Source organism: Coregonus lavaretus (assembly GCF_964263955.1).
Source record: "Coregonus lavaretus genome assembly, contig: HAP1_SCAFFOLD_370, whole genome shotgun sequence".
Lineage (NCBI taxonomy): Eukaryota > Metazoa > Chordata > Actinopteri > Salmoniformes > Salmonidae > Coregonus > Coregonus lavaretus.
Genome location: NW_028161731.1, coordinates 352,549 through 365,872, shown reverse-complemented (window position 1 = coordinate 365,872; position 13,324 = coordinate 352,549). Strand labels below are relative to the sequence as shown.

Here is a 13,324-nt window from a genome sequence, read left to right as displayed (position 1 = left end):
TTGTCTCTCTCTCAGTAGAAGGATAGGTTATTGTCTCTCTCAGTAGGAGGATATGTTATTGTCTCTCTCTCTCTCTCAGTAGGAGGATATGTTATTGTCTCTCTCTCAGTAGGAGGATAGTTGATTGTCTCTCTCAGTAGGAGGATAGGTTATTGTCTCTCAGTAGGAGGATAGGTTATTCTATCTCTCTCTCAGTAGGAGGATAGGTTATTGTCTCTCTCTCAGTAGGAGGATTGGTTATTGTCTCTCTCTCAGTAGGAGGACATGTTATTGTCTCTCTCTCTCTCAGTAGGAGGATAGGTTGTTGTATCTCTCTCTCTGTAGGAGGATAGGTTATTGTCTCTCTCAGTAGGAGGATAAGTTATTGTCTCTGTCAGTAGGAGGATAGGTTATTGTCTCTCTCAGTAGGATGATAGGTTATTGTCTCTCTCTCTCAGTAGGAGGATAGGTTATTGTCTCTCTCTCTCAGTAGGAGGATAGGTTATTGTCTCTCTCTCTCAGTAACAGGATAGTTTATTGTCTCTCTCTCAGTAGAATGATAGGTTATTGTGTCTCCCTCTCAGTAGGAGGATAGGTGATTGTCTCTCTCTCAGTAGAAGGATATGTTATTGTCTCTCTCTCAGTATAAGGATAGGTTATTGTCTCTCTCAGTAGGAGGATATGTTATTGTCTCTCTCTCTCAGTAGGAGGATAGGTTATTGTCTCTCTCTCAGTAGGAGGATAGGTTATTGTCTCTCTCAGTAGGAGGATAGGATATTGTCTCTCAGTAGGAGGATAGGTTATTCTATCTCTCTCTCAGTAGGAGGATAGGTTATTGTCTCTCTCAGGAGAAGGATAGGTTATTGTCTCTCTCAGTAGGATGATAGGTTATTGTCTCTCTCAGTAGGAGGATAGGTTATTGTCTCTCAGTAGGAGGATAGGTTATTGTCTCTCTCTCAGTAGGATAGGTTATTGTCTCTCTCAGTAGGAGGATAGGTTATTATCTCTCTCAGGAGAAGGATAGGTTATTGTCTCTCTCAGTAGGAGGATAGGTTATTGTCTCTGTCAGTAGGAGGATAGGTTGTCTCTCTCAGTAGGAGGATATGTTATTGTCTCTCAGTAGGAGGATAGGTTATTCTATATCTCTCTCAGTAGGAGGATTGGTTATTGTCTCTCTCTCTCAGTAACAGGATAGTTTATTGTCTCTCTCTCAGTAGGAGGATTGGTTATTGTCGCTCTCTCAGTAGGAGGATAGGTTATTGTCTCTCTCTCAGTAGGAGGATAGGTTATTGTATCTCTCTCTCTCAGTAGGAGGATAGGTTATTGTCTCTGTCTCAGTAGGAGGATAGGTTATTGTCTCTCTGTTAAAGGATAGGTTATTGTGTCTCTCTCTCAGTAGGAGGATAGGTGATTGTCTCTCTCTCAGTAGAAGGATATGTTATTGTCTCTCTCTCAGTAGAAGGATAGGTTATTGTCTCTCTCAGTAGGAGGATATGTTATTGTCTCTCTCTCTCTCTCAGTAGGAGGATATGTTATTGTCTCTCTCTCAGTAGGAGGATAGGTGATTGTCTCTCTCAGTAGGAGGATAGGTTATTGTCTCTCAGTAGGAGGATAGGTTATTCTATCTCTCTCTCAGTAGGAGGATAGGTTATTGTCTCTCTCTCAGTAGGAGGATTGGTTATTGTCTCTCTCTCAGTAGGAGGACATGTTATTGTCTCTCTCTCTCTCAGTAGGAGGATAGGTTGTTGTATCTCTCTCTCTGTAGGAGGATAGGTTATTGTCTCTCTCAGTAGGAGGATAAGTTATTGTCTCTGTCAGTAGGAGGATAGGTTATTGTCTCTCTCAGTAGGATGATAGGTTATTGTCTCTCTCTCTCAGTAGGAGGATAGGTTATTGTCTCTCTCTCTCAGTAGGAGGATAGGTTATTGTCTCTCTCTCTCAGTAACAGGATAGTTTATTGTCTCTCTCTCAGTAGAATGATAGGTTATTGTGTCTCCCTCTCAGTAGGAGGATAGGTGATTGTCTCTCTCTCAGTAGAAGGATATGTTATTGTCTCTCTCTCAGTATAAGGATAGGTTATTGTCTCTCTCAGTAGGAGGATATGTTATTGTCTCTCTCTCTCAGTAGGAGGATAGGTTATTGTCTCTCTCAGTAGGAGGATAGGATATTGTCTCTCAGTAGGAGGATAGGTTATTCTATCTCTCTCTCAGTAGGAGGATAGGTTATTGTCTCTCTCAGGAGAAGGATAGGTTATTGTCTCTCTCAGTAGGATGATAGGTTATTGTCTCTCTCAGTAGGAGGATAGGTTATTGTCTCTCAGTAGGAGGATAGGTTATTGTCTCTCTCAGTAGGAGGATAGGATATTGTCTCTCAGTAGGAGGATAGGTTATTCTATCTCTCTCTCAGTAGGAGGATAGGTTATTGTCTCTCTCAGGAGAAGGATAGGTTATTGTCTCTCAGTAGGATGATAGGTTATTGTCTCTCTCAGTAGGAGGATAGGTTATTGTCTCTCTCAGTAGGAGGATATGTTATTGTCTCTCTCTCTCTCAGTAGGAGGATAGGTTATTGTCTCTCTCTCTCAGTAACAGGATAGTTTATTGTCTCTCTCTCAGTAGGAGGATAGGTTATTGTCTCTCTCAGTAGAATGATAGGTTATTGTGTCTCCCTCTCAGTAGGAGGATAGGTGATTGTCTCTCTCTCAGTAGAAGGATATGTTATTGTCTCTCTCTCAGTATAAGGATAGGTTATTGTCTCTCTCAGTAGGAGGATATGTTATTGTCTCTCTCTCTCAGTAGGAGGATAGGTTATTGTCTCTCTCTCAGTAGGAGGATAGGTTATTGTCTCTCTCAGTAGGAGGATAGGATATTGTCTCTCAGTAGGAGGATAGGTTATTCTATCTCTCTCTCAGTAGGAGGATAGGTTATTGTCTCTCTCAGGAGAAGGATAGGTTGTGTCTCTCAGTAGGATGATAGGTTATTGTCTCTCTCAGTAGGAGGATAGGTTATTGTCTCTCAGTAGGAGGATAGGTTATTGTCTCTCTCTCAGTAGGAGGATAGGTTATTGTCTCTCTCAGTAGGAGGATAGGATATTGTCTCTCAGTAGGAGGATAGGTTATTCTATCTCTCTCTCAGTAGGAGGATAGGTTATTGTCTCTCTCAGGAGAAGGATAGGTTATTGTCTCTCAGTAGGATGATAGGTTATTGTCTCTCTCAGTAGGAGGATAGGTTATTGTCTCTCTCAGTAGGAGGATATGTTATTGTCTCTCTCTCTCAGTAGGAGGATAGGTTATTGTCTCTCTCTCAGTAGGAGGATAGGTTATTGTCTCTCTCAGTAGGAGGATAGGATATTGTCTCTCAGTAGGAGGATAGGTTATTCTATCTCTCTCTCAGTAGGAGGATAGGTTATTGTCTCTCTCAGTAGGAGGATAGGTTATTGTCTCTCTCTCTCAGTAGGAGGATAGGTTATTGTCTCTCTCTCAGTAGGAGGATAGGTTATTGTCTCTCTCATTAGGAGGATAGGTTATTGTCTCTCTCTCAGTAGGAGGATAGGTTATTCTCTCTCTCTCAGTAGGAGGATAGGTTATTGTCTCTCTCTCTCCGTAGGAGGATAGGTTATTATTGTCTCTCTCTCTCCGTAGGAGGATAGGTTATTGTCTCTCTCCGTAGGAGGATAGGTTATTATTGTCTCTCTCTCTCCGTAGGATAGGTTATTGTCTCTGCCTCAGTAGGAGGATAGGTTATTGTCTCTCTCTCTCAGTAGGAGGATAGGTTATAGTCTCTCTCTCTCTCTCTCTCTCAGTAGGAGGATAGGTTATTGTCTCTCTCTCTCAGTAGGAGGATAGGTTATTGTCTCTCTCTCTCTCAGTAGGAGGATAGGTTATTGTCTCTCTGTCAGTAGGATGATAGGTTATTGTCTCTCTCAGTAGGAGGATAGGTTATTGTCTCTCTCTAAGTAGGAGGATAGGTTATTGTCTCTCTCTCAGTAGGAGGATAGGTTATTGTCTCTCTCTCAGTAGGAGGATAGGTTATTGTCTCTATCTCAGTAGGAGGATATGTTATTGTCTCTCTCTCAGTTGGAGGATAGGTTATTGTCTCTCTCAGTAGGAGGATAGGTTATTGTCTCTCTCTAAGTAGGAGGATAGGTTATTGTCTCTCTCAGTAGGAGGATAGGTTGTTTTCTCTCTCTCAGTAGGAGGATAGGTTATTGTCTCTCTCAGTAGGAGGATAGGTTATTGTCTCTCTCAGTAGAAGGATAGGTTATTCTCTCTCTCTCAGTAGAAGGATAGGTTATTGTCTATCTCTCAGTAGGAGGATAGGTTATTCTCTCTCTCTCAGTAGGAGGATAGGTTGTCTCTCTCTCTCTCAGTAGGATGATAGGTTATTGTCTCTCTCAGTAGGAGGATAGGTTATTGTCTCAGTAGGAGGATAGGTTATTGTCTCTCTCAGTAGGAGGATAGGTTATTGTCTCTCTGTCAGTAGGAGGCTAGGTTATTGTCTCTCTCAGTAGGATGATAGGTTATTGTCTCTCTCAGTAGGAGGATAGGTTATTGTCTCTCTCAGTAGGAGGATAGGTTATTGTCTCTCTCAGTAGGAGGATAGGTTATTGTCTCTCTGTCAGTAGGAGGATAGGTTATTGTCTCTCTCAGTAGAAGGATAGGTTATTGTCTCTGTCAGTAGGAGGATAGTTTCTCTCTCTCAGTAGGAGGATAGGTTATTGTCTCTCTCAGTAGGAGGATAGGATATTGTCTCTCTCTCAGTAGGATGATAGGTTATTGTCTCTGTCTCAGTAGGAGGATAGGTTATTGTCTCTCTCTCAGTAGGAGGGTAGGTTATTGTCTCTCTCTCTCAGTAGGAGGATAGGTTATTGTCTCTCTCAGTAGGAGGATAGGTTATTGTCTCTCTCTCTCAGTAACAGGATAGGTTATTGTCTCTCTCTCTCTCTCAGTAGGAGGATAGGTTATTGTCTCTCTCTCAGTAGCAGGATAGGTTATTGTCTCTCTGTCAGTAGGAGGATAGGTTATTGTCTCTGTCTCAGTAGGAGGATAGGTTATTGCCTCTCTCAGTAGCAGGATAAGTTATTGTCTCTCCGTAGGAGAATAGGTTATTGTCTCTCTCTCAGTAGGAGGATAGGTTATTGTCTCTCTCAGTAGGAGGATAGGTTATTGTCTCTGTCTCAGTAGGAGGATAGGTTATTGTATCTCTGTCAGTAGGAGGATAGGTTATTGTCTCTCTGTCAGTAGGAGGATAGGTTATTGTCTCTCTCAGTAGGAGGATAGGTTATTGTCTCTCTCTCTCAGTAGGATGATAGGTTATTGTCTCTCTCAGTAGAAGGATAGGTTATTGTCTCTCTCTCTCAGAATAAGGATAGGTTATTGTCTCTCTCTCAGTAGGAGGATAGGTTATTATCTCTCTCAGTAGGAAGATAGGTTATTGTCTCTCTCTCAGTAGGAGGTTTAGGTTATTGTCTCTCTCTCAGTAGGAGGATAGGTTATTGTCTCTCTCAGGAGAAGGATAGGTTATTGTCTCTCAGTAGGATGATAGGTTATTGTCTCTCTCAGTAGGAGGATAGGTTATTGTCTCTCTCAGTAGGAGGATATGTTATTGTCTCTCTCTGTAGGAGGATAGGTTATTGTCTCTCTCTCTCAGTAACAGGATAGTTTATTGTCTCTCTCTCAGTAGGAGGATAGGTTATTGTCTCTCTCAGTAGAATGATAGGTTATTGTGTCTCCCTCTCAGTAGGAGGATAGGTGATTGTCTCTCTCTCAGTAGAAGGATATGTTATTGTCTCTCTCTCAGTATAAGGATAGGTTATTGTCTCTCTCAGTAGGAGGATATGTTATTGTCTCTCTCTCTCAGTAGGAGGATAGGTTATTGTCTCTCTCTCAGTAGGAGGATAGGTTATTGTCTCTCTCAGTAGGAGGATAGGATATTGTCTCTCAGTAGGAGGATAGGTTATTCTATCTCTCTCTCAGTAGGAGGATAGGTTATTGTCTCTCTCAGGAGAAGGATAGGTTATTGTCTCTCTCAGTAGGATGATAGGTTATTGTCTCTCTCAGTAGGAGGATAGGTTATTGTCTCTCAGTAGGAGGATAGGTTATTGTCTCTCTCTCAGTAGGAGGATAGGTTATTGTCTCTCTCAGTAGGAGGATAGGATATTGTCTCTCAGTAGGAGGATAGGTTATTCTATCTCTCTCTCAGTAGGAGGATAGGTTATTGTCTCTCTCAGGAGAAGGATAGGTTATTGTCTCTCAGTAGGATGATAGGTTATTGTCTCTCTCAGTAGGAGGATAGGTTATTGTCTCTCTCAGTAGGAGGATATGTTATTGTCTCTCTCTCTCAGTAGGAGGATAGGTTATTGTCTCTCTCAGTAGGAGGATAGGTTATTGTCTCTCTCAGTAGGAGGATAGGATATTGTCTCTCAGTAGGAGGATAGGTTATTCTATCTCTCTCTCAGTAGGAGGATAGGTTATTGTCTCTCTCAGTAGGAGGATAGGTTATTGTCTCTCTCTCTCAGTAGGAGGATAGGTTGTCTCTCTCTCAGTAGGAGGATAGGTTATTGTCTCTCTCTCATTAGGAGGATAGGTTATTGTCTCTCTCTCAGTAGGAGGATAGGTTATTCTCTCTCTCTCAGTAGGAGGATAGGTTATTGTCTCTCTCTCTCCGTAGGAGGATAGGTTATTATTGTCTCTCTCCGTAGGAGGATAGGTTATTGTCTCTCTCCGTAGGAGGATAGGTTATTATTGTCTCTCTCTCTCCGTAGGATAGGTTATTGTCTCTGCCTCAGTAGGAGGATAGGTTATTGTCTCTCTCTCTCAGTAGGAGGATAGGTTATAGTCTCTCTCTCTCTCTCTCAGTAGGAGGATAGGTTATTGTCTCTCTCTCTCAGTAGGAGGATAGGTTATTGTCTCTCTCTCTCTCAGTAGGAGGATAGGTTATTGTCTCTCTGTCAGTAGGATGATAGGTTATTGTCTCTCTCAGTAGGAGGATAGGTTATTGTCTCTCTCTAAGTAGGAGGATAGGTTATTGTCTCTCTCTCAGTAGGAGGATAGGTTATTGTCTCTCTCTCAGTAGGAGGATAGGTTATTGTCTCTATCTCAGTAGGAGGATATGTTATTGTCTCTCTCAGTTGGAGGATAGGTTATTGTCTCTCTCAGTAGGAGGATAGGTTATTGTCTCTCTCTAAGTAGGAGGATAGGTTATTGTCTCTCTCAGTAGGAGGATAGGTTGTTTTCTCTCTCTCAGTAGGAGGATAGGTTATTGTCTCTCTCAGTAGGAGGATAGGTTATTGTCTCTCTCAGTAGGAGGATAGGTTATTCTCTCTCTCTCAGTAGAAGGATAGGTTATTGTCTATCTCTCAGTAGGAGGATAGGTTATTCTCTCTCTCTCAGTAGGAGGATAGGTTGTCTCTCTCTCTCTCAGTAGGATGATAGGTTATTGTCTCTCTCAGTAGGAGGATAGGTTATTGTCTCAGTAGGAGGATAGGTTATTGTCTCTCTCAGTAGGAGGATAGGTTATTGTCTCTCTGTCAGTAGGAGGCTAGGTTATTGTCTCTCTCAGTAGGATGATAGGTTATTGTCTCTCTCAGTAGGAGGATAGGTTATTGTCTCTCTCAGTAGGAGGATAGGTTATTGTCTCTCTGTCAGTAGGAGGATAGGTTATTGTCTCTCTCAGTAGAAGGATAGGTTATTGTCTCTGTCAGTAGGAGGATAGTTTCTCTCTCTCAGTAGGAGGATAGGTTATTGTCTCTCTCAGTAGGAGGATAGGATATTGTCTCTCTCTCAGTAGGATGATAGGTTATTGTCTCTGTCTCAGTAGGAGGATAGGTTATTGTCTCTCTCTCAGTAGGAGGGTAGGTTATTGTCTCTCTCTCTCAGTAGGAGGATAGGTTATTGTCTCTCTCAGTAGGAGGATAGGTTATTGTCTCTCTCTCTCAGTAACAGGATAGGTTATTGTCTCTCTCTCTCTCTCAGTAGGAGGATAGGTTATTGTCTCTCTCTCAGTAGCAGGATAGGTTATTGTCTCTCTGTCAGTAGGAGGATAGGTTATTGTCTCTGTCTCAGTAGGAGGATAGGTTATTGCCTCTCTCAGTAGCAGGATAAGTTATTGTCTCTCCGTAGGAGAATAGGTTATTGTCTCTCTCTCAGTAGGAGGATAGGTTATTGTCTCTCTCAGTAGGAGGATAGGTTATTGTCTCTGTCTCAGTAGGAGGATAGGTTATTGTATCTCTGTCAGTAGGAGGATAGGTTATTGTCTCTCTGTCAGTAGGAGGATAGGTTATTGTCTCTCTCAGTAGGAGGATAGGTTATTGTCTCTCTCTCTCAGTAGGATGATAGGTTATTGTCTCTCTCAGTAGAAGGATAGGTTATTGTCTCTCTCTCTCAGAAGAAGGATAGGTTATTGTCTCTCTCTCAGTAGGAGGATAGGTTATTATCTCTCTCAGTAGGAAGATAGGTTATTGTCTCTCTCTCAGTAGGAGGTTTAGGTTATTGTCTCTCTCTCAGTAGGAGGATAGGTTATTGTCTCTGTCTCAGTAGGAGGATAGGTTATTGTCTCTGTCTCAGTAGGAGGATAGGTTATTGTCTCTGTCTCAGTAGGATGATAGCTTATTGTCTCTGTCTCAGTAGGAGGATAGGTTATTGTCTCTCTCTCAGTAGAAGGATAGGTTATTATCTCTCTCAGTAGGAGGATAGGTTATTGTCTCTCAGTAGGAGGATAGGGTTAGGGTTGGGGTTAGCCTCTCGGGAATGTCCCTAACCCTAACCCAGAGAAACAGTAGGTTCTGACTGGACATGGTGTTATTCTCCTACATTCCTCTATTACGTTCTCTATATAACATATTTATTGAAATAGGCTTTAGCAAATAGAAGGGTTAGGGTTAGGGTTAGGGTTAGCCTCTCGGGAATGTCACTCATGCGCTGCACTGCTTTACTACGTGGCACCAGTCAAGTTCTAACAGGCTAAACCATCGCCCAACCCTAACCCCTAACCCTAACCCTAACCCTAACCAACCCTAACCCTAACCCTTTACTACGTGGCACCAGTCAAGTTCTAACAGGCTAAACCATCGACGGTGTCAGTCAATCACTATCTAACCCTAACCCTAACCCTAACCTACCCTAACCCTAACCCTAACCTACCCTAACCCTAACCCTAACCTACCCTAACCCTAACCCTAACCTACCCTAACCCTAACCCTAACCCTAACCCTATCGTAATATCGCCCAACCCTAACCCTAACCCTAACCCTAACCCTATCGTAATATCGCCCAACCCTAACCCCAACCCTAACCCTAACCCTAACCCTAACCCTATCGTAATATCGGCCAACCCTAACCCTATCCCTAACCCTAACCCTAACCCTATCGTAATATCGCCCAACCCTAACCCCAACCCTAACCCTAACCCTATCGTAATATCGCCCAACCCTAACCCCAACCCTAACCCTATCGTAATATCGCCCAACCCTAACCCCAACCCTAACCCTAACCCTATCGTAATATCGCACAACCCTAACCCCAACCCTAACCCTAACCCTATCGTAATATCGCCCAACCCTAACCCCAACCCTAACCCTATCGTAATATCGCCCAACCCTAACCCCAACCCTAACCCTAACCCTAACCCTAACCCTATCGTAATATCGCCCAACCCCAACCCTAACCCTATCCCTAACCCCTAACCCTAACCCTAACCCTAACCCTAACCCTAACCCCTAACCCCAACCCCAACCCCAACCCTAACCCCTAACCCCTAACCCCTAACCCTAACCCTATCGTAATATCGCCCAACCCTAACCCCTGACCCCAACCTTAATGAATCCTAACCCTCTCCTCTCTCTGTTTCAGTACGCCTTGGAGCGTTTAAAAGTGATGTGTGAAGAGGCTCTGTGCAACAGCCTCTCTGTGGAGAACGTGGCTGATACCCTCATCCTGGCAGACTTACACAGTGCCGAGCAGCTCAAAGCACAAGCCATAGATTTTATCAACAGGTAAGTATCTGTAGAAAGTCCCAGTGATGAATTCCTCCTGCCAGCTGTGTTTACCTTCTCTCAGCGCTGCTCTGTTGTCTCCTATAGGTGCAGCGTCCTCCGACAGCTGGGCAGTAAAGATGGGAAAAACTGGAATAGCAAGTATGTAACTAGGTGATATGTGACACCAGATTAATAACAAACTCTTATCTCTCCCAAAGAGATGCATTAGAAATCATTGTTTTAGCTACAGAGCCAGGGAGGAGGGCGCCAGCAGGGCCAGTATTGGGCTGTTCAGTGGCTCCCTATCTCTGAGCCATGATATTAATATACCTGGGTATGGTACTGTTCTACAATAGGAAATGAAGCATTGGTTTTATTCTGTGTGATGTAGTGTCTCGTTAAGGACTCCTTGAATCATCTCAGTATTTATCATAGAGGAGGATGACTTGTTTTACTGGTGATCATCTGACTTCAGTAGTATGAATAGGATGAGTCCCCACCACCATCACTACTGCTGCAGCTCTGTCTGAAACACTGCTTCATATCTCTGTATTTATACTGAACAAAAAGAGAAACGCAACATCAACAATTTCAAAGATTTTACTGAGTTTACAGTTCATATAAGGAAATTAGTCAATTGAAATAAATTCATTTAGGCCCTAATCTATGGATTTCACATGACTGGGAATACAGATATGCATCTGTTGGTCACAGATATCTTTTTTTTTAAAGGTAGGGGTGTGGATCAGAAAACCAGTCAGTATCTGGTGTGGCCACCATTTGCCTCATGCAGTGCGACACATCTCCTTCGCATAGGGTTGATCAGGCTGTTGATTGTGGCCTGTGGAATGTTGTCCCACTCCTCTTCAATGGCTGTGCCAAGTTGCTGGATATTGGCGGGAACTGGAGCACGCCGTGGTACACATCGATCCAGAGCATCCCAAACATGCTCAATGGGTGACATGTCTGGTGAGTATGCAGGCCATGGAAGAACTGGGACATTTTCCGCTTCCAGGAATTGTGGACAGATCCTTGCGACATGGGGCTGTGCGTTATCATGCTGAAACATGAGGTGATGATGAATGGCACGACAATGGGCCTCAGGATCTCGTCACAATGTCTCTATGCATTCAAATTGCCATCGATAAAATGCAATTGTGTTCGTTGTCCGTAGCTTATGCCTGCCCATACCATAACCCCACCACCACCATGTTCACAACGTTGACATCACCAAACCGCTCACTCACACGACGCCATATACGCTGTCTGCCATCTGCCCGGTACAGTTGAAACAGGGATTCATCCATGAAGAGCACACTTCTCCATTATGCCAGTGGCCATCGAAGGTGAGCATTTTCCCACTGAAGTCGGTTACGACGCCAAACTGCAGTCAGGTCAAGACCCTGGTGAGGACGACGAGCACCCAGATGAGCTTCCCTGAGACGGTTTCTGACAGTTCGTGTAGAAATTATTCGGTTGTGCAAACCCACAGTTTCATCAGCTGTCTGGGTGGCAGGCCTCATATGATCACACAGGTGAAAAAAACTGGTGTGGAGGTCCTGGGCTGGCGTGGTTACACGTGGTCTACGGTTGTGAGGCCGGTTGGACGTACTGCCAAATTCTCTAAAATAACGTTGTAGGTGGCTTATGGTAGAGAAATGAACATTCAATTATTTAGCAACAGCTCTGGTGGACATTCCTGCAGTCAACATGCCAATTGCACACTCCCTCAAAACTTGAGACATCTGTGGTATTGTGTTGTGTGACAAAACTGCACATTTTAGAGTGGCCTTTTATTGTCCCCAGCACAAGGTGCACCTGTGTAATGATCATGCTGTTTAATCAGCTTCTTGATTTGCCACACCTGTCAGGTGGATGGATTATCTTGGCAAAGGAGAAATGCTCACTAACAGGGATGGAAACACATTTGCTCCTGAGTGGCGCAGTGGTCTAAGGCACTGCATCGCAGTGCTAGCTGTGCCACTAGAGATCCTGGTTCGTATCCAGGCTCTGTCGCAGCCGGCCGCGCTATTGGGCGGCGCACAATTGGCCCAGCGTCGTCCAGGGTAGGGGAGGGAATGGCCGGCAGGGATGTAGCTCAGTTGATAGAGCATGGCGTTTGCAACGTCAGGGTTGTGGGTTCGTTTCCCACGGGGGGCCAGTATGATTTTTTTATTTTATTTTTATAATAATGTATGCACTCACTAACTGTAAGTCGCTCTGGATAAGAGCGTCTGCTAAATGACTAAAATGTAAATGTAAAATTTGTGCATATGGAACATTTCTGGGATCTTTTATTTCAGCTCAAGAAACATGGTCATGAACCACTTTACATGCTCTGTTGATATTTCTGTTCAGTGTATTTATTCTGTCATTACAGCCCTAGATTGGTTTTTAATGTCTCTGGTTTCAGATGTTTGGGGGTTAATTTCCTGTCTGTGTGGTTGTGTTGCAGTTATGCCACGGACATAATGGAGACGGCAGGCTGGAAGTCAATGATCCAGTCCCACCCTCACTTAGTGGCTGAGGCCTTCAGAGCCCTGGCATCGGCACAGTGCCCACCCTTCGGCCTGCCGAGGAAACGCCTAAAACAGTCCTAACTGCTACAGCCCACTGATACAGACACTAGGAGCTGAGAGCTGAGGCAGCATGGAGACCCGAGCAGGGCTGAACAGAGCTGGGAGGCTAACTGGCTGGGAGGCTAACTGGCTGGGAGGCTAACTGGCGGAAAGTAACGTTTGGTTTTGGTCCTCAAGTTTTGTCTGCTATTTTTCTGTCATTTCAAATGGCCTTAATCTATCTGCCATTGCTCTGGAGCTGATCGACTGTGTTCTCTCTATTTGACTCTGTGCCTGACCCGTCCCACAGACCAGGCTGCCCCGTCCCACAGACCAGGCTGCCCCGTCCCACAGACCAGGCTGCCCCGTCCCACAGACCAGGCTGCCCCGTCCCACAGACCACCAGACCAGGCTGCCTCCAGATTGCACTAGTTCCCATAGTCATTTTGATATGGAATTCTATAGGGACGTGTTAAGGGTTTGATTCATGGGAAATATTATATATTTGTAATGTTTAGCCCATTTTGTGACTAGACATTAAAAAGCGTGAACACTTTCAGTGCAAGGTCAATTCTTTACACTTTTTAAAAGATGAGTATGCCCCATATTGATGGCACCATTTCTATGTAAATGACAGTTGAACCATCTTCAGAAGACCGGTTTTAAAGCAAGTCTGTTCTATTTTCTGGCATTACGAGACCCTGTGTTGATGCTGTTATTGTATGTAAGACAAACATGTCGATACTCTCTGCCCCTGAACTAGTCAAACTATTGGACAAATAGGAAAGGCAATTTCCCCAGACAGTCTCCCATTGGAC

General features: G+C 44.0%; 1 protein-coding gene across 2 annotated transcripts in view; it reads left to right on the top strand.

Moving 5' to 3' along the window:
- The window catches only part of LOC311120188 (speckle-type POZ protein-like A), a 70,573-nt gene extending 57,508 nt beyond the window's left edge, over positions 1-13,065 (top strand). For both annotated transcript variants that reach the window (XM_084194805.1, XM_084194804.1), the window contains exons 10-12: positions 9,824-9,966; positions 10,054-10,107; positions 12,404-13,065. In XM_084194805.1, the coding sequence (XP_084050931.1) occupies positions 9,824-9,966; positions 10,054-10,107; positions 12,404-12,548 (342 nt within the window). In that variant the 3' untranslated portion in view covers positions 12,549-13,065. The remainder of the gene's footprint in view (positions 1-9,823; positions 9,967-10,053; positions 10,108-12,403) is intronic.
- Positions 13,066-13,324: the final 259 nt, after the last annotated feature.